Below are 24,941 nucleotides of genomic sequence, written 5' to 3' on the forward strand. Positions count from 1 at the left end.
TAAGCGTCATTTAGCTACCATATTTATATTAAATTACATTCAAATTTTCAATTATTTTAAAAAATTAATACCAAAAAATAAACCCAAATTCTCTCTCAATCGTTCTTACTTAAATATAATAAATAAATTTTGTATCTATTTATAATTTATGATACTTCTATTTAAGGTACTTCAAGTACAAAAGAATATGACCATAATTGAAATTAAAAAAGAACTAAGATTCCTACATTTATCAACTGTTTGGAGATCTCTTATTAATATGAAAACAGCAAAAATATTTAAAATTTTCTCAAGTTAACCTTCAACTTTAAAAAATAATTGTTTCTAACTAACCTTTTAATTAAAAAATGCTGCATTGACCATTTGCGTGTTCTTTTTCAAAATCTTTGTCTCGTGCCCAATAAAATCGGTCTTGGACCCAACACAATAAAATCGGTCTTGGACCCAGTAGATGCATTTAACCTAATTAAATGAATAATGGAGCAAACATGGTCATCAATGAACAATATTGAGTGTGACACACAATAAAAAAAAACTTTAACGCACAATTTTTATATCACAACCATTTGGTCACCATCACCGTATTATCTACAGCCACCCTTCACCATCACCACATTATCTACAGTCAACCTTCACCATTACTGTAATATTTACAGCCGCCCTTCACCATCATCGCACTATCTATAGTCAGTCTTCACCATCACCGCACTATCTATACAATCACAGTCGTCGTTTGCCATTGTAAGCGTTACTCTCTCCGTTTTTTTTATCTGTCGTGGTTAATAAAATCTCGCGTACCAAAAAATTTAGTTATTTTACAAAATTTTATAAAAAAAATTAGTTATTTTTTCTAAACTAATTTATATCTTCACATTTTTTTTCTTATATTTAATTCCAAGAACATAATGTTAAGAGTAATTTTGGAAAAAAAAAATAAAAAAATATTTATTGATATTAAAAAACAACAGATAAAAAAAACATGGATTTATGACAGATAAAAATGAACGAAGAAAATACTTTGTAACATTCTTACTCTTCACTTTTGTCTCGATCTCTCTCTTTCCTATTCACTCTCATATTGTGTCCGCAAAGAATATATTATCTACACCCAAAAAACTCTATAGTTTTGTTTAATTAAATATATTTATGCCTCTGTAACCAACAATCAACTAAATTATTATTAAAAAATGCTATTGTGCCGTCACTTTAAATAATAAATATCACTGAGCTTAAATGTGACAGTAAAACAGTATTTTCAAAAATATTTTAAAATTTGGCATCTTACTAATATTGATGTTTCATGGGTTGCTATTTGAAGAAAAAATTCTTATGACGCATACACAAAAATTATACTTTGCAGAGGTATATGTGCAAATTTTGCAATTGTGATGCTTTTTTATATTAAAAAAAGATAAACTACTATTCACTAAAGAAGATTAGAAGATTAAAAGATTAGATAAGTCAATGACATAATCCAGGAGCAGATGGTTACTGTATAAGCTATATGTGATATGTGAAGGAGGCAAGTTTAAACTTTAACTCATATAAACTGAGGGTTTATATGTGTTAAAGTAATAATCATGTCTATGTACTTGTACCTATAAATACAAAAAATAGCTGTAATTAATTATTTGGGTACCTGTAAGTAGCTGTAATGTAACTTATTTTATATATAAAATATTGTTTGGTTTGCTGTAAAGTTTTACATATAAAATGTTTTATAGTTTATGATACTTTTGCAACATTTCAACTAACAGTAAAATTTGTTGTAAGTTAAAATGCAGTAATGTAAGTGGTATCCAATCACTATCATATTCATCCCATATAATTTGGGTAATCTTGCCATCGCACTAATATGGTAGCTATAGGCTTAAACTTACATCAAACCAAATAGATAAAAAGTAAATATAGCATTTTCAATTACAACAAACCAAGCAACAATGATTTAAATTGAAATATAATATTTTCACTTATGGTATATTTGGTTGTAAAATAAAAAAAATATGACATAATTTTATTATGTAGGAATTGCAAGTGATTATTACAAAAATTGTGATAAACTTTATTCTTACAGAATGAGTGTTTCATTAACAAAATAAAAATAATTACGAGACCGGCGGGTGGGTGATCGAACCACCGGTGGATAGCCGATGAGTCCGTGGAGGCCGTCGGGCCGGTGGCAGACACGGCCCAGCCCGGTGGCGATGACAGGTCGCTAGAGGCCAGACGAACCACCGGAGGCCCGCTGGCATGTCACCGAAGGCCAGCCTATCGGACTACCAGTAGACCGCCAACGAGTCACTGGAGGCCAGTCGGACCACCGATGGATCGATTACTGGTGGCTGGATTGAAAAATAAAGAGAGACTTTTTACAATGAGAAAATATTCTACTCTTTGTGGAATCTTTTTTTTATGCCATAATATCTATATTATGCTATAATTTTATATTCTAAAATAAGTACCCAAACATCCAACATGACATAATTCTAAAAAAATATTATATTATGGCATATCGTACGAATTATGTCATAATTTTGGTCTATCTAAATAGGTTTTTATACTGTAATTTTACTTACAAACAATCAAATAGTCCGAAGAGTATCTGTCTTACATTGACGTACATCTCAAAAAAAAATTCAATATGGGTATATTTGTCATGTGATAATATCGCAATTGTTCTTCACAACAAGTTCCCTCTTTTCCTCTTAAATCATTCAACGCGTATGACCATCTTCTCTAAACCAAGCAAAACAATAATAATAATTCACATCAATCCACGTCAGAAAGAATAGAAAGAATGGTTATATAAAAAATCAACTCGATTTCTGGTTGTTTCTTTCCACGCCTAATGGACACTAAACCCATCTTGTATTTGTACATGTACTTTTTTCTTAATAAATTTATAATTTATCTTTTTTTTTAAAAAAAAAACTCAATTTAATTTTCATATTGATGAAAATATTAATCTTAATTCAGTGATGGAATTGTCATAAAAGGAAAAGAAAACAGAGCATGACAAAGACACTGAAAGTTCATGCATCTGTTACCACCAAATCACTATCAACTGCCAAACATTGTGTCCCACAACATTATATCATATTCTTGAAAAGTGCTTGTGAAATTTCTACATTGAAAAACTAGAATTTGAATAATGCTCAACATCACAATCAATTCTACGTCTAGTTTTCGTCTAATCTTGCATGAAGAATCTCAATTTCTAATATCATCATTCATACATGTTTTCTTGTAATAAAACTGTCCATGTTTTCTTGTAATAAAACTGTCCATCTTTTCTTCTTCCTTCCAACCAGCACTTCAATGTGTGTTGCCTTTAACATTTTCTGAACAGAAAAAGAAGTCAGCAAATAAGAAATTTTCGATCCCTTTCACCGTTTAATTCGATATCGATGACAGGAAAAAAAAAAGTTTTAGCTTGATAGTCATGATCACAAGAGTCTCAAATCAGATTTGCTGAATGACAGTCATCATCAAAGCACAATTTGGGAATTTCAAGAAGATGGTTGTGCTGAATGATCAAAGAATATAGACGGAACAGATGAATTTTTACGACTAATGATGATCGACAAACAAATATTTGGCTTCGGAGTAAAGTATCGGTAACTTTTATGCTTGGATTCTGATCATACTTCAAATTGAAATGTCGAAAAAAGAAGCAGTCATTACAATGTTTAAATGCAGATTCCTTTGTTTCAAAGTAAAGTATCGGTGACTTTTACGGTATCCATTTAAAGAAGAAAATACAATGATTTTTTCATCTATGTTCCAATAGAAATGTCTAAAAAGAAGCCATGGCACTGCTCAAATGCTACTCATTTCGAATTAAAGTATCAGTAGTAACTTTTATAGCATCCATATAACAAGAAGATTCAATGAACAATCAAGGATCCTAATCCTACAATTTCATAAGCACATTAATACTGGAATTACAATTTGAACCATGAATCAAACAGTAAAGTAAAAGATTAGCATTGATATGAAGACATCAACATGATGAACAAAATCTAGATGACAATGGTGGACACACACACATACATATATATCGAAAATGATCGAGGTATATTTATATTCATTCAAGAATGAACAAATAACACCAAAATTTGCAGAAATCTTTACAGGTAAGATGAGGCAATATCCCTTACATCAGAAGGCATGAAACCCAAGAGCAATAGCACAAGCAAAATTCCAATAGGAAGCAGAAGAAGCATGATTGGCGGCGGCGGCAACGGCGGCAATATCAGAGGCAGAATCAACAATGAAGCAGTGAGACAAACAAAAAGCAGGCATGATTCACTGCTGAAGTAGTTCCAAGGGAATGCTCTAATTTCATTCATGGTTGTTTGTGCTCTCTTGACTTCCATGGCTGAAGTAGCACTAGTTCTTGTTCTTCTTCTCTCTTCCATCATCAATACACTAATCAAATTTCAGATAATTTCAGCTTTAGATTCAAAGCTCCAGAACACATTTACTTCAAAAATGCAAGTTGCAAAAAGACAGAAAGAAAACACACACAAAAACAATTTGAACAAACAACTAATTCTCTCAACCTCTTTATATATATATATATATATATATATATATATTCATAGAAGAAGAAGAAGAAGAAAAAAAAAAAGATTGACCAAAACAACCATTAGAAGAAGAAAAAGGACAAAAAGAAGGAATAAATGTTGAGAAGAAGAGAAGACCAACAAGTTTCTATGAAACTACCAACTTTCATGAACAGAATGAAACAAAGGAAAAGAAGGGAAAACATTGAAAACATTTAAAACATGAAGAAAAGATGAATCAAACAACCAAGAAAGAAGTGGAAAAAGGAACAGTACCTTTATAACATCAATCAAGTGCTAGATGAGAAAATTGGAGGAGGAGGAGGAGTTGTTGTGGTGATATTGAGGGGATGGATGGATGGAAATACAGATACAGATACAGTGCATTGCAAGGGGGCTAAGCATGGAGGAAATTAGCATGCAAGTGGTGGTGGGGGAATGGAGTTCTTCATCTCCATTCTTTGAGAAGAAAAGAGGACAAGTTGATGTTTATCATGTGTTTTTTTTAAGGTTCTTCTCCCCTGGCCATCCTTCTTCCTTCCTCACTTTTGTCTCTTTCCAATTCCTAACCCCTTTCCATAACTCTCACTTTTACCAATTTTTCTTTTTCTTTTTTAATAATAAATAAAATAAATAATAATAATAATAATAATAATAATAATGGTAATGGTAAAAGTTTACCACTTGTGTTGGTAACTTAAAAGTATCCAGATAAAATTGTGCATAATTACTCAATTTTATTTTACAATGATCAAATAATACCACATGTTCTCTAAAAGCCACCGGCAATATATATATATCTATATATATATATAGGAGATTTAAATTTGAAACCATTTGATCAGGGTATACTTACAAAGCATTTATCACTTGGACCAGTTTCGTAATTAAATAGTAAAATTAGGAAATAAATATATATATAAATTTTATGGACCATAGTTATATATCTATATAAAAGTTATGTGCATATATAACATAATTTTTCCATATAATTTTCAATAACTCCTCTACAAAATTATTTTTAAAAGAGCCCTACAAATGAAGAAACACAAACATCTATGTCCACTTTGCAAGAATAAACAGCCAAATCTATAACCCAAAATTTTATTTTATTTTGGAACATTATTAATACTACCATTAGTATATATATATGATAAATGAGATCTAAAGTTTATGTCAGCATATATATTCTTTCACTGGAAATTCAGATTCTTTTCATTTCATTTACCACTTTGCTTCTATAATCACAGACCATCTCAACTTCATGTTCTTGCTGTTATGTGAGACATTGCAATTAGAAACAGTACCACATATGTGTTTGTACATCATTTTATCTAAAATGTGGTTTTGGAAAATGATATATCTCTATACATATCAAATATAGAAAATGATTTATATTTTTATATTATTTGGTACAATGAGGTGGACTCTTCTGACTATGACTCATATCAACCAAAAATAGGTCATCACATTCATTTGCATATTATATTTATTTTTGGTTTCAGAGGAGAAAAGGTCCAAATGACGATGACAGATTCAACAGTGCCCTGATCAGATTCATCCTCTTAAATTAATGTAGAAATGAATGAGGATATGATGTGATGATGTGTTGCAATACCAGTGCAATTTGCCATGGGATCTCATCTCTACTTATATCATGAATTCAATCAATTATATATATACAAAATATAAATTTTAAATATTATAATATTTATGACTTAACAATCATTAAAAATATATACCTATACACTCACTGAAATGTAAAAAATATAAGAGAGAATAATAATAATATTCGATCTAATATTCTACTCTTTTAAAAAAAAAAACACTTGATTCCATTTTTATTTATTTTTTCCTTAAAAATTCAAAATTAAGTTTTTACAAACAGTCATTATATAAGTAGTAAATATACGTAGTCGAAGGATTGATTATTCTATCCTTGGCTCCTTTAATAATGCGAGGTTGGTGGCCTCTTTCTGGCTAAACTTCAGGCATTTGGTTTAATAAAAGGAAGTGCCATTTATAAGTTAATCCCATTACAGAAACATTAGCCATCCATCCTCATAGATTAAAATACTAATGGTGACACAGTGGTTACATGGGGGTTGTTAAGGAAAGAGCCAACGTGAAGTCAATACTCTTCTTATCACTTGAAATCCAATTCAGGTAGCAGAAACCTTACAGTGCACAATTCTAAATTGGTTTTCCATAAATACTTGTTGATGTTAACCTTGTAATTACTTTTTTTTTGTTTGAAATAAACCTTGTAATTACTAGATAATTATTAGTAAAAATGTTTTTTTTAATACTTGTGGTTTTTAAAGTGGAGAAGATTAATTAGAAAATGATTGCTATCTATTTATTCATAAAATAAAGCGAAATTACATAAGTTAGGATTCTTAAATAAATCATATTTTTAGACTTTAAATTTTTTTCATTTGCTCACATATCTTTATTAAGAGTATAAATATAATAATCACACAAGAATAATTATATTTATAAATATAAGGTTATTATTATTTATTAACCAATTTATTTTGTAAAAGATTTAAAACCTATCATGAAAACACGAATTGCATGTGTAAGTGGTGTGAAAGGTATTTCATTTTTTGTTTATAATATTAACAAAGTTTATAAGAATTTCAACCTAGTTATATACATGAAAACTTATAAAAAAAAAAAATTGGAAGAGTGGAAGTAAACATAAGATAAGTAGTTTAAACAATTTATTTTAACATTAAATTTTATTTGCCTTAAAATTCTTCCTTATTATTGAATTATTATGTGATTATATATATCTATATATATGTAAAATATCAACTAACTAAATAATAAATAAGAGATCATAGAAGAGAGATAGAGATAATTATGACTGTTAGTCAAACTTAACATTGTAATTAATATTGCACATATTCAGTAACTAAAATAAAAGTAAGCGTTGTAATTTAACGTGTCAGTAATGTCGTGATTGGTCTACTACAGATGTCGCTTCAAATTTCCTAAATGAAATCTGATTTGGTAATATCCTAGCATATATATATATATATATACATATATATATATATATATATAAGTAATATGAATATTGCACGGGGATTCTCAAATCCCACAAGTATAACATATTTATTTAAAAAAATATAAATATCATTACACGTTTTGATGAAGCTTGAAAGTGCAATATTTATATAATATTGTAGCTAAATGATACTATAAAAAAGACAAAGACATAATATTATATTAATATTTTAGATGATTATTATTTTGACTAATGACTTGATCATGATATTAATTGAACTCATGTTTAAATTAATTCCACGAGTAATACACGGCATTGATGCCTTCTTATTTATCTAACTCCATGTCTTTCTTAGCCTAATTAATTCCCATCTTTTGTTCCTCTTTGATGTATAAACAAAAAGGTTAACATATTATACACTGATATTAATTTAACTTATGCTATTGTTGTTGATATTCCAACTACTTTACTTTTTTAAATATTTTTTTTATCATCATGCGCTAAAAACTTCAACGTTAAGTCATCAGTATGATTTGGATCTAAAATTCCCTAGGCTACGCGATCTCCTTTGTTTTTAATATATATATATATATATATATATCCTTTTAATTTAGCTGTCTAAAATTTCTTATATTTCAATTTAAAAAAAAAAATTTATTATTTTTTCTCATTGACCCATAACACATGGTGAGATACTGGCAACATTTTACCTGAATCAACCTCTCATTCCCTTAAAATTATAACAACAATAAAATAATAAAAATCATTTTTAACTTTGAATAAATTCAAATTAATTATCCACAAAATTCATAATTTTTCAATAATACAAAAATCTCAAATAAAAATTAATTAGGGGTACTTGTTAGCTTGGTTAGCTTTGAGTAAATTTCACAATTAATTAATCAATAATTATAATTTCAATTATAAAAAAAACAAAAAATAAATTTTTTTTTGAGGTGAAATACTTTCGCATAATAAGTCTAATTACGTTAATTATTAAAAATTAAATGTTAAAACATTATAATACACCCCTCTCTGTTAAGCAGGCAATGTGCCCCCACCAATCTACAACAGTGAGTTACTTATTTCACTTTTTATGTATTAAAAAATCAAATACTTTCAAAACAATTTGAATGCCATTTTTTCCTAAATTTTAGATTTCCTAACCAGCGGAATAATAAAAATAGTTTGACACTTTTCTTTGCAATTTAATACACGAAACTTTATATTTTTAACTGAAGTTTATATTTTAATCGAAGTGGCATTTCCAGAATTCCACTATTTTAATAGACTACTTCTAAAATCAAACACGCTTTTAGTCAGAACGAGAATTACTACTCTATTTTAATGCACTCATTTTGTAAAAAAATAATAATAATCAAAATTTTTAAAAATAGGGTGAATTTACAGAGTTTTCCTTTTAAATATTTTATCATTAATAAAATTATATATCATACACTTTCAACTAAAAATGAACCAAACTCTCAAATTAAAAATAATTTAAAATTAAGTTTTTTTTTTTTTTTTTTTGTTTTAAAAGCAGAGTTAGAATGCTTACAAACCATGGTTCAGCTGTCTTGATGTCCACCAATAACCAGGGTTAGAAGCGGAGCAACGAAAGCATAAACAGAGAGCGGAGGACCTGATCCCTTCTTCTGTTGATTTCTATCTCTCCTCCGCTGCGGATGCACGAGGCGGTGACATGCCCGCCATTGGCTCGCACCTCAAAGCCCAGAAGAAGGAGGAGAAAGAAGCCTCAGTCGTCTCCTTCTCTCTCGCCATTGCTTGCTTCTCGAGATGGAGATCCACCACGCCGACAATGTCAAGCGCTACGCTCCTCCACCTCAGAGGCTTGCCTTCTTTTCAATCCCCGCACCTACTCTCTTTTGCTTTTGATTGGTTGCGTTTTTCGATTCGTGTTTTACAGGAATCAACGTGCTCGGCAACACTTAAATCTGGAAGTGTTGTTTTAATCCCCTTACACAGTTGAATTTTTCAGATCTATATTTAAGATTTTGGCGATGCTGTAGAGTTAACGGTGCACTTGGGTTCCATTTCAAAATCAAATTAGTATTTTTCCATACAATGATCTAAAATATTACTAACCTAGGTTAGATTGTTTGGGTCTATGCTTTTACTACTAGTTTGCTGATGGCTGGGATTTCCTTCAAGTTATTGATGATTTGGAATGTGAATCCTTGATTGTTTTTATGTTTAAACTATTTCAAAGAACCAAATCTAAGTAGAGGATGGGTGAGAGACCTTGCAAGGTGCCATCTTTTGAAACCAAAGAAAGTATTTTTAGGGAATGCAATTGAAGAGTCAAAGTGTTCATTGAGAACTAAGTGGGCAACTGATTCTGGATTTCTGTTTACTTGTTAAGCCTCAAAACCATTTATGAGATTGCATAGTGGAGCTGTTCATTTGTCTCGTTCTCTGGCTTTGATTTGACGATCAAGTTTGTTTGTCCAAACGAGGTTGTTCGTTAGTTGGTTTTGCACGTTAGAAGTTCGTTCGCCCTTGATTCAGTGAAAGACCGGTAAAAATTGGACATGTGGAACTACGGACAATGCCTTTAAAATATATTAAAATTTAAATTTAAATTAAAGTAAAATAAGATTTATAGATGCGAAAACGACAAGTAGCATGATTTAAAAAGATAATTTTGGAGTTAAAGAGATAATGAAATAGGATAACTCATGATATGCATCTACAATTACTTTGAGTTCCTTTCCGCCACACCTTTTTCCTTATTATTGATCGAATGATACTTTTCCAGAGAAAGTTGATAAAATGAACTACTCCTATGGGACTGATCCTGAAAAGATTCAAGCATCATATTCAAGAAATCCTCCAGTGATAGATCAGGGGGATCTTGGAAATAGCTATTACCAAAATGACAGCATGAATTCAAGACTCATACCTCTAGATGGGTGCAGTAACAGTGAGGCGCTCCACCTTCCTGATAGCGTACGTGCGTTATTACTTTGTTGTTTAGAATGCCATTACGCATGTTTTCTCATAATAAAATATATCTTGCCTGTTTTCCTTTAATAAATCCTCTCCTATTACAAGGAGTTGATGGAGCATATTGATGTTCTTATTTCATGTAAATAATTTTGTGTGCTTGATGATAAATGAACTCCATATTTCTCCCTGATATAAGGCTTTTATATTAATATGATTGAACAAGCATTCAGGTAGCATCCCTTTATTTTGCCATTGTTGGTATTGGTTCTGTTGTCTGTTCCATTTATGAGAAGAAAGCACTTGGTATAGCATTGCAATGTATTATGAACACTGTTTGATACTCATGCTAAGGGAAGCTTTTTAGTTTAGATGCCAGAAAGCAGAATGTTATACTAGTATTTGACTTTATGATATTGGTTTGGTTGGTTCAGTGCTCTCAAAGACTGATTGGGTTCAATGTACTTATATAATTTTCTCATTCTTGTAGGTTGGCTAGCTGCAATGAACTCATATAATGACCCTTCAGAATTTATCTGGTGAGTTATCGGTGTCTTAATATCTGTTAAGTGTGAATCCCTCGACTCTCATGTTCATTTTTCACTGGTTGATGGAGAATGGGTGCATTTCAAGTTCGAAAAGTCGAAATGATTTAATCATAAACTCACCTTGATATATATTTGAGCTAGAGTTCAGCAAATATACCAACTTTTTTGGGCCCTGTATGTGTTGTGCATGCATCCCTCAGGGATTCTCACTCAGAACTCTCATTTGGAGAGAAATATTTATTTATTTATTTCTTTGGAAAAATAACACTAAGACCAGGTTTATGATATTATGCATGTGATCTAGCTACTTATAGTGTTGCATTTGACTTGGTTCAATTTTTGGCGTAATATGCTTGTTCCTTTACAAATATTTGTTGAAGATAATTGTCTAATAGGGGCTTTATGCAATGGTTTCTTTATGCATTTCAGCCAGATAAGTGTATGTAGTTTACATACTATTCTTTTATGGGTATATAGACATATTTCTGCTGTTGGTTCGTTTTACTTTTTATTCTTCTAAGATGATGGTTATTTTGTGTGTTGTTTTGCATATTGGTTTGGATGCTAATTCCTTTTTTATTTCATATCCTGTTGTAATTTATGTCTTTTATTTAGCATTTTGTCAACATATAATATATGTTTGGGTCACCTTTTCCTTCTGTATCTAAGAGCTTTGGTGCAAATGTGATCAAACATCATATTTGATCACAGGTGAAACATTTTTCACTATGTGCTGGTCACAGAAAGACACATTCAGTTAAAATAAGGCATTAGTGCACTTTTGGTCCTGAAGTATACCCGGAAACATTTTGGTCCCGGGCAATTAAATTTGTTAGTATTGTTCCAAGGATTAGGAATGTTTTCTGAGCAAAACTGCTTAACATTTTCATAGTTAAGGACTGTTGATGGATTAGGAATGTTTTCTGAGCAAAACTGCTTAACATTTTCATAGTTAAGGACTGTTGATGGACCCTTCTTAGTCCAACAATCCAAGTGAATATAGAGGTATACTTTTTCGGCCAAAAGTACACTTTCTCCTTAAAAAAATCATATTATTAACTGTCAAAGTGCTGAAAAGTTTTTTGTGGAATGACCTATTAATAGTATCATTTGGCTCAAAACATAGAGTACCTTCAAACATCTGCAAACTTGCTCAAAGTTGTAGCTATTACCTGCTGTCATAAAATTTAAAACTCACATTTTTTTTTTATAATTATGTTAACAGAGAAACCATTTATGTATACTGGAGCAAGTGGGTCATCCTGGGGGCACTTCAAACTTCCTCATCAGGTAAGAAAGTTGGTCGAATTGCTGTCATTCTTTCACTTACAGTGCCAGCTTCATGTCCTTACTGTTTTGCCCCATATACATCTTTGTTTGACAGATGGATTTTATTTCCGAACTTCAACGTGCGATGAGTAATGCCCATTCCAGCAAAGTGCCAGTCGTCGGGGAAGATAACTAACTTAAAGCGATCTTCATGCTGATTGGCGTGAGGAGCCAGGAAATAACTCTTTTCAAACCTGTGTTTTGTTATACTGGTCTAAAAAACTCAGGGACGCTGTCTATGCTGTGTAGCAAGTAAAACAAATATATATAACAATGTGGAAAACCAGGACTGATAAGTTTTTAATGTTATGCTTCTTTTCAACATGTGGTTTTTATATTTGACATATATTAATTAACAGGTTGGTGTATGATATGATCAATTGCCAGTTACTGGTTTTCCATGTGAAAAATAATTTGCAAGGGATGCATATCTGCCATTTGATGCAGAATAGGAATGGAGAGATTCCATTCAGAGGAAGTTGTGTCCATGTAACGTCAGATGCAACAATTAGGCCTTTGTGTGTATAGAATTTAAAAAAAAAATGCTTTTTTGAAAAGCTTCACATGACCCGCTTATAAAAAAAAACTGTGTTTAACGATTTTTTTTTTAGCTGAGAAGCATTTAATTTATAAAAAACTGCTTCTGGGCTTCTCAGAAATTAATCCAAACAATGCTTTACCTTCCTTATGTTTGGAAGCAAAATTTGTGTATATATTATTATATAATTATATATATACCATAAAACTTTTTAAATATCTCTGTAAGGCTAAATATTCAGAAATGAAAGGGTAAAAAAAATTCTGAAGTTCTGAAGGAGATAAATGAAAAATCTCCATTTTCATGAACAGCAGCATTATAAGCACAAGAGAAGGTTAGATTATTTTGAAATGTCAAGTGACTATAATGAACATTCTCTCATGAGAAATGTTTATGAAGCTATATAAAGACTGATACTAACACGTACATACATTTCCCTGAAAACCACTGGTATATCTGACAGCTTTCCACCTTGATTTTGTGCATTCATTTTGACTCTAATTGATCGTCATCGCTTGCATTAATTCCAAGGATTTTTCTAAGATATTCTAGCTGCTCGAACCCTCCTTGAAGCTCCTCCCACTGCAAGGATATTAAGCCAATTTGATATTAGATTGCAAGCATTTTCCATAATAAGTCCTACAAAATATACTCAACACATATCAGCATATGAGAATTTGCCTTAAAATGTTTCAAGACATTTTATTCCAATCAGGGACAAAGATGCCGATGTTTGCTTCATTTTATGACACAATTTGCTCATAAATTTATCAAATTGTTCATGACTTGCGCTTATGTGTGAGATCTTTGGGGGGTCATTAGTATAACATCTATCTTGAGAAGACATCCCTATCTAGTTGCTCAAATGGAACGCTCACTTAACATATGAAAGCTTGGTCTGAACTGAAAAATACCAAATACAAATTTATGATTCCCATGACTGATGGTGATGGGTCAAGGATTAATGAACAGTCCATGATAATGAGTTTACACAAAGGTCTACATTAATGAAAAGTTACTATCTAGCTTTGCACTCCCATAAAAATGTATAAACTACAGAAACTTGGACATATAATCTGATGTGCAATTCGAACAATTATTTTGCTTAAATGTTCGACAATCATTCAGCTAAACATACTTCGTCAGTTTTATGCAGCCATATTTTTAATGCTTGACTTTCTCATCAATAATTTTCATGATTAAAATTTATTCCACCAATTATTTTCCCTTCTGTTAAGCTCAAATCACATTATTATTCTTTGTTTATATAACTGACTCTATAAGTAAATTTTCAGTGTTTGCATACAATTTACCAACCAGAGTGCAAAACTGTAGAACATGGCTTGGACAATTGAAGATTTTAATTTTGTTCTTTCATGAAAAGAAATCGGAAATATAAATAGTATCTAAGATTAGTAGATGGCTCACCTCCTGATGAGACAGGGAAACTAGCTTCCAGCCAGCAGCAGCAATGTAGCGACGTTTTAACACTGTGTGACCCAAAGGAGTTCCTACACAAATGCCATACAAAATTCAGTATCGATGAATCAATTTTCTAAACTTGAATCACTAAAATCACAAGAAGATACGTATATGAGTTAATCATGCTTGCCTAAGTTCCTTGAGAAATGTGTTGGCCCATCAATCTCGAAAGCAAGTTTTCTATCGACAATCACTGAGTCCAAAGAGTATCCATCTACTTTATATTCTCTGATCCATTCAAGACCAGTGCTAACAAGGAGTCTTGCAACCTCCTTTTGGAATGAAGAAGTCATCTTCTGGTTGAACCGTTTGGTCTTTCCCGCTTTTGCTATTTTTGCTTCAAGTTCACTTTTCAATGATAAACCAAGATGAGGATACTCGAGCTTTAAGCACTGGTTTGCTAGATAAACTTGTGAAGCGAACATAATATCTTCCCTATAGTGCTCTGAAATCCTTTGCTCCTCAAAAAGGCTTAATGCATTCCATGTATGAGCAAAGAAAGGCCGATCCATTCGTCCAAGAACAGCATATGACCAAGCAATGTTTCCTAGCTGATCTCTATTAAAATTGAGCATAGGAACATCTGTAGATTCTCCCATATCAATGCCTTGACTACTTTGCACATTCAAATCAACCTCAACTTCTACATCTAAGCTATCTTGTGAACCAGAACTTTCCTTTTCTCTGTAGCATTCTATGCAATCAGCATCCTTAAAAACGTCATCTAGAGAGTCAAGCAGAGCATCTGCGCATTCGTTCAGAGAAGCAAATGCCCACAACAACTGAGCAAGCTCTTGCTCCCGGAAAGTGGAAACAATATCAGAAGCTCTTCCACACAATCTCGAGAACAATTCCGGAGCGGAATGCTGCATCGAAGCAAATGCACCAGCAACATTGGCAACATTCTGCGAGTTAAACTCCGCAACCTTGGTTATTGCCACTTCTGCCACTCTATCCATTTCTGACATATAAAGCAACTCGCCACCAATCTTTGACAATGCCCATGCAATGTTCGACACACCCTGAGCCGAACATTCTGGCAATGCTGTCATTGCAATGCCAACCAGCATTGACATCTCCCTCTGTCTCGCAAGCCCCAACCTCTGAGTCCTAATCATAGATACCTTCTCCATGTTCTTCGCTATCCTGTGAAGTGCAGTGGCAACATTCAACGGCGTGAGTGGCGAGGGGTTCAAACCTTTCGCCACCGCAGACATTGTCTCGGTAACCAATTCCAGTACATCCTCTGCCGTCTGTGCATCGACTATAGCTCTATTCAACCCAACCTCCTTCTTCCTGTCTGACGGCCCTGAAAACTTGGACAATCTCTCAATAAACAATGCTCTGCTCCTTTCTTTATTTTCAACAAACATCCCATCTGCAAAAGAACTCACCCTTTGTTTCAGGTCATCACCATCATCCTCCATGTCCAACGCCACCAAATCCTCAATGTTCTCAAACTCCTCATCCGAATCTCCCAAAATCCCATCTTTAATGCTCTTCTTGAGCTTAATATCACTCTTCTTCTTGCTATTCTTCTTCTTCTTCTTCTTGGAAACAACTATCTTCTCCATAGACTCACTCAAACCCTTGGATTCAATTGCTCGCAAAGCAACTTTCCTAGCTTTGACGCACCAATCCATGCTCTCCGTGTCCTTGAGCAACCTGGACCTATCACGGGGCTTCTTCTTGGGTACCTTGGGCGCGGTGACCAAGCCCAGGAACTCCGACTGCCATTGGAGATCAGCTTCATCTTTATCCTCAACCTCTTTGAGATCCACGGAAGCATCTTTGCATCTACAAAGGAGGGATTTTTGAGGATTCAGAGAACGGGATCGAGTGGTGGTCTTGATTGCAGGCAAGGTGTTCGATGAAATGCCGAAGAGAGGCAAGCATTTGCCAGGAAGGAGCGCGCTGAGATACGGTTCCATTTTGGTCAGAGACCGTGGCAGCGGAGGTGGGTTCTAGCATAAGGATAAGGGGTGTGCTAAACACGTGATCTATGTGCTAATTTCTAAGTTAATTAATAAAAAAAGAAAATAAACGAATAATATGCACAGTTTATTTTTTCAAAAATTTTAAAATTTTGTTGAATTATTGATTTTTAAAATTTAATAATTTTAATTTACCATTAATTCTTGATTAGGCAGGATCATGTAATCAATTAGAAAACTAAACTAGTTACCAAGATACCATAATAAAAAATCTAGAATTCGAGACTAGTTGGAAGCCTGACAGGTTGTTAATTGTGAGTGCGGACTCACAATTTAAATTTCTCATCCTCAGCTAAATGTAAGGTTTTCAGACCCGGATCGGGCATCGACCCGGAGAAGGGTAGGGGTCATGGGTCGAGAGGTTCAACCGGGTTGAACCGAGGTTGAAGCGGGGTCAATAATTTTAATTAAAAATAGTATAATTTTTAGTTATATATAATTAAAAAAAATAAATATTGAAGAATAAAAATTTTAAAAATTAAAAACATGATTTTTAAAAATTTAAGCCAGTATTTTATATAAATAAATATTGAAGTACACCATATTAAAAATGTGAAATACACCAAATAACATAAGAATAAAGTAATATAAAAATATTCACAAGGAAATACACAACTAAGAATTTCATAAAAAAATTAAAATAAAAATATTCCCTTAGTCTCTCCTTAGTTTTATAATTTTACATTATAACCCCCAAACATTAATATATTATAAAATTAAATAATAATTAAAAAAATTGGTGCAAACCCGGGTTGATGACCACTGGAGTCACTGACCCGATCGCTCGGTTGCTTGGGTTCAACTCAGTTTTATCAAAAATCCGTTTTTATATATTAAACCGGGACTGATTTTCAAGGTCGGGTCCGAGTCAACCCGGTCCGGTCAGATCGAAAACATCTTGGGCCTGAATGTGCATAAGTTAGATGATTAATTTTCAACTCGTACGGTACCTGGTCCTAAGCATAGGCGACCAGAGTCCCATAATTTTTCAGGGCCCCATATTTTTATTTTTTAAAAACTATATTTAACAATTATATTTATTATTTTATCAGCATAATTATGATTTTAAAATTGTTAATTTTTTTAAACTATAAAACTTAATTTATGATATATCAGTATCCAATAAATTTGGTTCGAAAGCACCACATTCATTTTTTTAATTATATTTACAATTTTTATTTACTATTCTCCTATCACATAATTATAATTTTGAAAATTTTAAGTGTTTACTAAACTATAAAAATTAATTTATAATAATATCACTATACAATAAATTTAATGTTATAAAAAAGCCCGATAATTTTCTAGGGCCACACAATTGATTTTTTATAATAAAAAAAAATAAAATACTTATATTTAAAAATTTTAATTACTTATCCTGTGGTACTTTATCTTGATTTTTGACCTCATGTCTTTTTCAATTCTCATGCATGCATTAGACATAAAATAGTCATTTAGCACTAGTGGCATCCTTGCATGATTGCACAGTAGGTTGTGTGTGAAAATAAGCCGAAAACCGGGGGCAATTCCGTCTTTTGGACCCTTTTTCATTATATTTTCGAGTATGAGGGCATTTTGGTAATTTCTCTTTTTCTTAAAAAAATTCATCAACGAGCTTTTTCGGTGAATCAACACTCCTTTTCTCTTCCTCTCATTCTCCTGAGCTTGGTAAGGCTTCAATCCAAGGTTTTTCCTTCGTATTTTCCTCGTATTTCATCGCGTTTGAAATCTTTGAAACCTTAGAAATAAACCTTGGTTTGAGTTGTTTTTGGGCTCAAATTGAAGCCAGTGTTGTTGTTATTCATTTGTGTGAATGTTTGTAAAGAAATTTCGTGATTTGGTATTGCAAATCGGTAAGAAACCATTGTTTAAGGGCAGTTTACTGTAGCAGTACGGTATACATGTAAAATTATTTGATGTATATATATTTATTTGGACATTTGGATGTTGGATTCCTTGAGTTAGAATCGGAAAGAATTGCATTGTGGCATTTGGATTTTGATGGTGACAACAGACTTTAGTCTGAAACTGCAGTGTGGGGTTCCACGGGCCAACCTAATGGAGGCGGTGTGATCAATCCTGAGTTTTCCCTGATCAAGAGGTGCACTGAGTCATTGATAGGGGGGGTCTTTTATGTGAGAAACTCGGGGTCACCACACGGGAATCTCAGTGGCCAACACCAAGGAAGGCAGCATTGTGAATTTTAAAGTCTTAGAACACCTTGGTGGTTCCGTAGCTACTCGCGGCTACGATTAGCTTGTGAATTGTTTGAGGTCAGCTTGTATTTTGAGCGGTGCTCAATGTGTTGGAAAATATGACTTACTTGTACTATTTCTAATCTTTGTGTTATTTGTTAATCTGTTGAATACTCAGAGCTACCTTTTATATTATTATTATTATGGTAATTATTATTTGAAATGCTTTATTACTTTGTTATATCTATGCTATCACCACTCACTGGGTAACATCTGTTACTCACCACTCTTTTTCTTTTATCTCAAACTGCGATGTTGGACTGGGTTGTGCTGGGTAAGCAATAGACTAACCTACCTTATCTCCTTGTTTAAGTTAGTGTGCAGTGTGCATGCAAACTTTATAGATCCACTAGACTTGAGTTTTGTGTAATGTTTCTGTATTTATACTTTTGGTTGTATTTGAAACCCTGGCTGGTCCTGTTGTGGACTTTGTATCTTTCTTTAATAAGTTGTGTTCGCAGAGTTATTTTGAGCCTTACGATGACTAAGAGGTGAGAAGCTATAGGATCCACTCCTTGTTGTCATAACGATTGCCACGTGTCTGGCTAGGGTCGGGATGTGACATATCCTATACACAATGATAATCTTGAAAATTTTAAATATTATTTAAACTATAATATTTAATTTATGATAATATCAATAAACAATAAATTTGGACTTATAATAAGCCTCACCATTTTTTAGAATCTCATAATTCATGTTTTTTAAATTATATTAAAATTTTTAACTTACTATTATATATATATTTATATGCATAATATTACCTTATCATTGAGTTTTTTTTATACATTATAAGTAATTAAACAAAAGATTAAAAAAACATCTCAAAATTTTTATTATAATCATTAATAATAATTTATATTTATTATTTAATAAAAATAATTTTTTAAAAATTTATCATGCTAAGGCCCCATCTTCACCAAGGCCGGGCATGTGCACGCACATTGGACTCTCGCTTTTGTAAATAAAATTGTGGAAATTGCCAAAAAAACCCTACAACTTTGCCAAATTGCCAAACAAACCCCCATAGTTTCGGAATACCCAAAAACCCCTTCACTTTTCAACTCCATGATTTTTGAAACCCCAAAAAGTACATACTTGACATTAAGCGGAGTGTATTTAAAAATTTTTATGAACGAAAAATGCCCTTATGACGGGAAGTCGTGCATTTGCACCCATTTCGGTGGTGTGAGAGGAAGTGGGTGGGTTTTTCTTAGGCATTACAATTTGCTTGTCTTCTCTCAACTCGCGACTCCAGCTCAACTCGCGTCTCCAGCTCTTCTCTTCCCACCGGCACTCTTCCCTTTCCACCGGCGTCTCGAAGAAGAAGTCCCGTGCAAGTATTCGGCATTTCGTCACTTTGCAGTCTAAGGTATTCATTATGGTTTTTTGTTAACTATTCTGTTACGAAGAGACATTTTTCGGTTTTGGTTTGTGATTTTGTTTTTGTTGGAAGACATTGAAGCTTTCAGGGGGATTAATCGGCTGGGGTTTTGTTAGTCTGCAGGGAGATGTCTCGGCTAGGGTTTTTGTTTTGTTTTACATTTTCGTCTATGTATACGATCGAAATGGTTTTCCGATTGTTGTGCTTTGTGTAATGTTTATAATCTACGTTTACCCGTTCAGTTGATATGGTTGCAGTTGTAAAAATGAGGTCTCCGTTTAAACAATGAGCTTTCTGCGTTTAAGTTAGTTAAAGTCTCCGTTTAATTATTTGTATCTACGTTTTAATAGTATCATCGCCATTGCTTAAAAAAATGATATCGGTGTTTAAGAGCCGAGTGTTTCTGGTTTAACAAATTACATTTCCGCTTAACAATGTGCTATTATTATCGCGAGGCTTGTGATTATGGCGGTCGATCTAGTTAATGGGCGATGCTACTTGCACGGTAGTGGAGACCGTGGGTGAATTGAAAGTTCACATGATCCCTCGACATCGGGAGATCATCAGAAGGACACCGTTCCGCGACATTCTTGAGTTGGAAGTCATGATACCAAGAGTGGCCCTTCTTGACTCTCATTGCGGAGATACGATAACCGCACTGATAAATTCGGGATCGGGAAAGCATCGCGACTTTCGGACACGAAGATGTGCGATCGTTCTTGGCACTGCGTTGCGATGGGGAGGCGATCGTGTTTCGAGAAGAAGAAAACACGGTCGACTTTTCGAAGAAGGTATTTATCGAAGACGTCACGAGAGACAGAGACTCCATCGAGAGCACTCTTGAGAACTCGTTGGGACGAGAGGGAGAAGAGGAGAATTTTTGCCAAACCATCGATGGTGTACCTCCCAGGGTACAATCCTCTTCCCAAATACCTCACGCTTTCGGTTCCTAAGCTGGATCGTTGATTATGTCGATGATCTACGGAATGGGGGCGCTACGCATGGGCGTAGGCTGACGCACAAGTGGCTTATGGAGGACATACCACAAGCCGCTACCCGAGTCGCGATCTAGATCGCGGGGAAGAAGACCAACACCGGGTATGTTAAGGGTTGCCGAGTGGCGCTTAACATCCCTGGTTTCTGAGTGACCGGAGCCGGAAAGAAAGTCCGTTTTGCGAGATCCCAAGGATCTTTCGTACTACGGTGAAAAATACTTTCAGGAAGCAGCGGCGATAGAGACGAGTTTGTCATCTCGAAGGAAAAGAGGTAATAATTCAAAAATATTTTTGTTTAGCTCAGAGCGTTAACGTTTAACCATATCATTTACCGTTTAACTTTATTCATCTATCGTTTAACATTATAACTTACCGTTTAACTTTGTTCAACTACCGTTTTAAACTTTTAGTTTAATGTTTAATTTGTTTGTTCTATGTTTAACACAATAGGTTATAGCGTAGTAAATATCTGAGTTACATATGTAAATATAGTTTTAATTGTTTAAACTAAATAATTTCGCTAAGATTGTTTGCTTTACACATGCTAGTTTCCTGAGCTGGTTCCGTGAATCTTGATGAAGAAGTATTTGTTCGGGCCAACTGACGTCGATCGGATGCTATTGCTCGCGAGCCGATTTGCTTTCAAAGGCAAGATGAGGAGGCGACCTCTTCCTTGTGCTACTGGACGCCGTTCTCCTGCTTCCAGTCAAAAACGCATTCGTCGAGGCGGGAGAAGCCCTCCCCGCCCCAGGCCCGTGGCTTCCCCCGGCCAGTGTCGACCCCGAGCGTGGCGGCTCCCTGCAGGGCACTAGGCGAGGATGTCAGCTGCAACTCTCGTGCGAGCTTGCGATTTTGATGACCGAGGTTCCCTCGGCTTGTCGCTCGGGTGGAGGCATTGGAAGGCCGGTCGCGATCACGATCGATTGCGCCTTCCCTTCAAACAAATGAAGCACCCGGGACGGATCGCGCGTCGGAGTTCGGACGACGAGGACATCATCGGGGTGGCCCTTCAAAGCGAGCCTCGTTCGAAGAAGCTTGCAAAAAGAGGAAAACAATAATGCCTCCGTCTCCACCCTGCGTACCGACGATGAAATAATAGCGGCGACCATCGGCAGCTGACACCATCGGCAGTGATGTTGTTAACGTTGATGACATGCCCATCACGGTGGAGGAGATTGAAGATGGCGTCGAGTTTGCCGCGGTGGAAAAAGATCGTCGACTACGTTGTTGACTGACATCATGCATCTGGTGGAGCCGTGGCGTGGCGATCGCGGCATCAAAGATGGACACAATCCATGAAGAAGAACAACCGGACAACGTTGTGTCTCCCGTTGATCTCGCTGCCGCAGTGGAACTCACGGTTGAGAAGGTCGTTGAGTCTATCCTCAACGAAGTGGAATTCACGTTGGAACCAGCGGTGACCGTGCCGCGCATCGGAGGACACGATCCCACAAGAACAAGAAGCATGTAAAGAAGTGTCTCCGGGTTGATGCTGTGCGTCGTGCCCCCATTAAAGGAAGCGATAAAAAGTAGAAGAACTTCGGAAAGTCTTCGTTCAGAAGAAAAAAATACGTTGAGTCGATCCAGCCTCAATCAAAATACGAGCGGGGAGTTGATAAGGATCTTCCTCAGCGCCCTATGGACAAGTAAGTTTGAAGTTTTTATGATATTGTTTAAAACTGCTTTTAGTTACCATTTAAGTAGGAGAGTTAACGTTTAAAATTCTGAGATAACATTTAACTTATAAGTGATACCCTTTAAATATTACGTTACTGTTTAACCATTCGATATAGAATTTAAAGTTTATACTTTAACGTTTAATTTTATACTTACAACATTGTTTACATGTCTTTGTTCCGTTCGACCACAGTACTGCATCGTGTGGAAGAATGACTACTGTCAGCACTGCACGGGCCAATCTATTCGACACGCTCGAGGGAAGGAGATGGTCAGCGAGCGATGTGATGGGACGCGTTCAGTATGTATCTTGCAAAAGAGCGATGAGCGTAGTGCCCGTACTCGTTATAAGAGGCGCGCCTCCATCCACGCGACATCTGGCCTTGTTCATGTCAAAGCGAGGCGGCGGCGCTATGAATCCATCGATGGCTATGATTGGAGATGCCGCGCGACTTGCATGAAGTGGACATCGTCATCCTCCCGGATAATTATGAGTGGCCACTTCCATGTCGTCAGTCCTGACAATGAAAAAAACAAGAATCTGAGGCGTTATTCTTCATGCCAAAGCGAAGAATACGATAAAAAGCAGCTAGAAATGGTAAGTGCTTTAATAATTTGTGTTTGTGTAATAGTATTCGGTAAATAATCGGCATTCTAATATGAACTTGTATATCTCAACAGTGGAACCTATTCGACATCCCTGTATCGACATGGAGTTGGGCGAGTCGGCGACCGCAGTACAGCTTGTTCACGACACTGAAGCCCCAGCGAGAAAAAAAGGAAGTGTCGATTGCGGCGTCTATGTCATGCGGTTTATCGGCGAGTTACTCACCGGTGAGAAGCTACGGGCATCGCAGGGTCGGCGTCCCTTATCTGCGATTAAGGTATGTTTCCGCATACTTAGGGAGGGAGGCGGTACGCATCACGCAGAGGGGAGTCTTCGCAGCGGGTTCTTAGTCATTCTTTCTATATTTGTATACACGATTCTTTCTTTAATAATCCAGATTCATTGTTTAACATACACTTTCGGTGTTTAAGTATATAGTTCATTGTGTAAATATCAATGTAATTGTTTAAACTCCGTTTTCTTTGTGTAAAAGCGAACCGGAGGGAGTGTACGCATAGCGGGGTCATGAGTCATTGTATAGGTGTAATAGTTTCAAATGTAAACCCGGGTTTTAAATTGATTCATTTTTCGGAAAAAAACATGACAAATTTTGTCGATGTAAATGTACATGTATCTAAATTCAATTAAATTCATTCTGTTTCGTTTTGAGGTTACATTCTTGTTGGATGATATTGTAGTCCATGAGGTACATTACTCGGGTAGGGTTACGTTTCATTTTCATTTTTCATTATCGGCTAATATCAACATTCATTTTAATCGTATAATGATAACTTTTTGCCCTTTAACTTTCGTTTTCTCTGTTTAAGTTTTAGGTTTCTCTGTTTTAAATTTAATATTTTTACGTTTAAAAATATCCTTATTATTTAATAATATCAATGTAATTACAACAAAAAAATATACTTAATATTTTACTATTTAAAATATCCTTATTACTTAATAATCTCTTATAGAGTGTAATGTAATGTTCGATTTTTTTATGTCGTGACGGGGAGTGGAAAGCGCTGGGGAACCGGGCGTGTATTAGTCACGCTAGGGGAACCGCTAGCACCATCCCGTTGTACATTTTAAGCGGATACAAATTTATTTTAAACGATAAAAATAACAGTTAAACAGAGAATAAAATATTTAAAACGTAAGAGATATATTTAAATATAAAGTTCAATATTTAAACAATAATAAGAAGAAATCTGAGATTGGAGGAAGGCAACACTTCAGCTTGATCGGATGAGGAAGGAAGGCGTACCACCCTCGGGCTCGCCCGTGATGTGGAGCAGAGCGGCCGGATTCAATTCACTCGCCAACACTTTTAGTTTAAAGCGAACACGATCAATATTTAAGCAGAGACACAAAATATTTAAAGCGATAAACATAAATCTTAAAGCGTGAACATTAGCATCGACATCGGGAAATATCGAGACCCCATCGCTCACATATTTCGAGCTAACATCGATTCCCAAGTCAGTGCAGTGAACATTAGCACTCAGTCCCTCCCCAGTTGTATCTAGCAATAGCACAAAAAAACTCTCCATAATTTAATCGGAAGAGCTAAAAATTGAATAC

At 34.5% G+C, this 24,941-nt stretch overlaps 1 protein-coding gene across 1 annotated transcript; it reads right to left on the reverse strand.

Moving 5' to 3' along the window:
* Nucleotides 1–13,240: 13,240 nt before the first annotated feature.
* Nucleotides 13,241–16,399, reverse strand: LOC120270905 (RAP domain-containing protein, chloroplastic). Its single transcript, XM_039277979.1, has 3 exons — nucleotides 14,579–16,399; nucleotides 14,395–14,477; nucleotides 13,241–13,548 (listed from the first exon to the last, which is right to left on the reverse strand). The coding sequence occupies exons 1-3, from the start codon at nucleotides 16,377–16,379 to the stop codon at nucleotides 13,453–13,455; spliced, it is 1,980 nt and encodes a 659-aa protein (XP_039133913.1). The 5' UTR covers nucleotides 16,380–16,399; the 3' UTR covers nucleotides 13,241–13,452.
* Between the last annotated feature and the right edge of the window lie 8,542 nt (nucleotides 16,400–24,941).

This window comes from Dioscorea cayenensis, chromosome 10, assembly GCF_009730915.1.
Source record: "Dioscorea cayenensis subsp. rotundata cultivar TDr96_F1 chromosome 10, TDr96_F1_v2_PseudoChromosome.rev07_lg8_w22 25.fasta, whole genome shotgun sequence".
Lineage (NCBI taxonomy): Eukaryota > Viridiplantae > Streptophyta > Magnoliopsida > Dioscoreales > Dioscoreaceae > Dioscorea > Dioscorea cayenensis.

Excerpts from the sequence above, each read along its gene's own strand:
- LOC120270905 (XM_039277979.1), bottom strand. The coding sequence starts at position 16,379 with ATGGAACCGTATCTCAGCGCGCTCCTTCCTGGCAAATGCTTGCCTCTC. Across the intron at positions 14,478-14,578 it reads ACATTTCTCAAGGAACTTAG|GAACTCCTTTGGGTCACACA; the intron begins GCAAGCATGATT and ends GCATTTGTGTAG. Across the intron at positions 13,549-14,394 it reads TTTCCCTGTCTCATCAGGAG|TGGGAGGAGCTTCAAGGAGG; the intron begins GTGAGCCATCTA and ends ATATCCTTGCAG.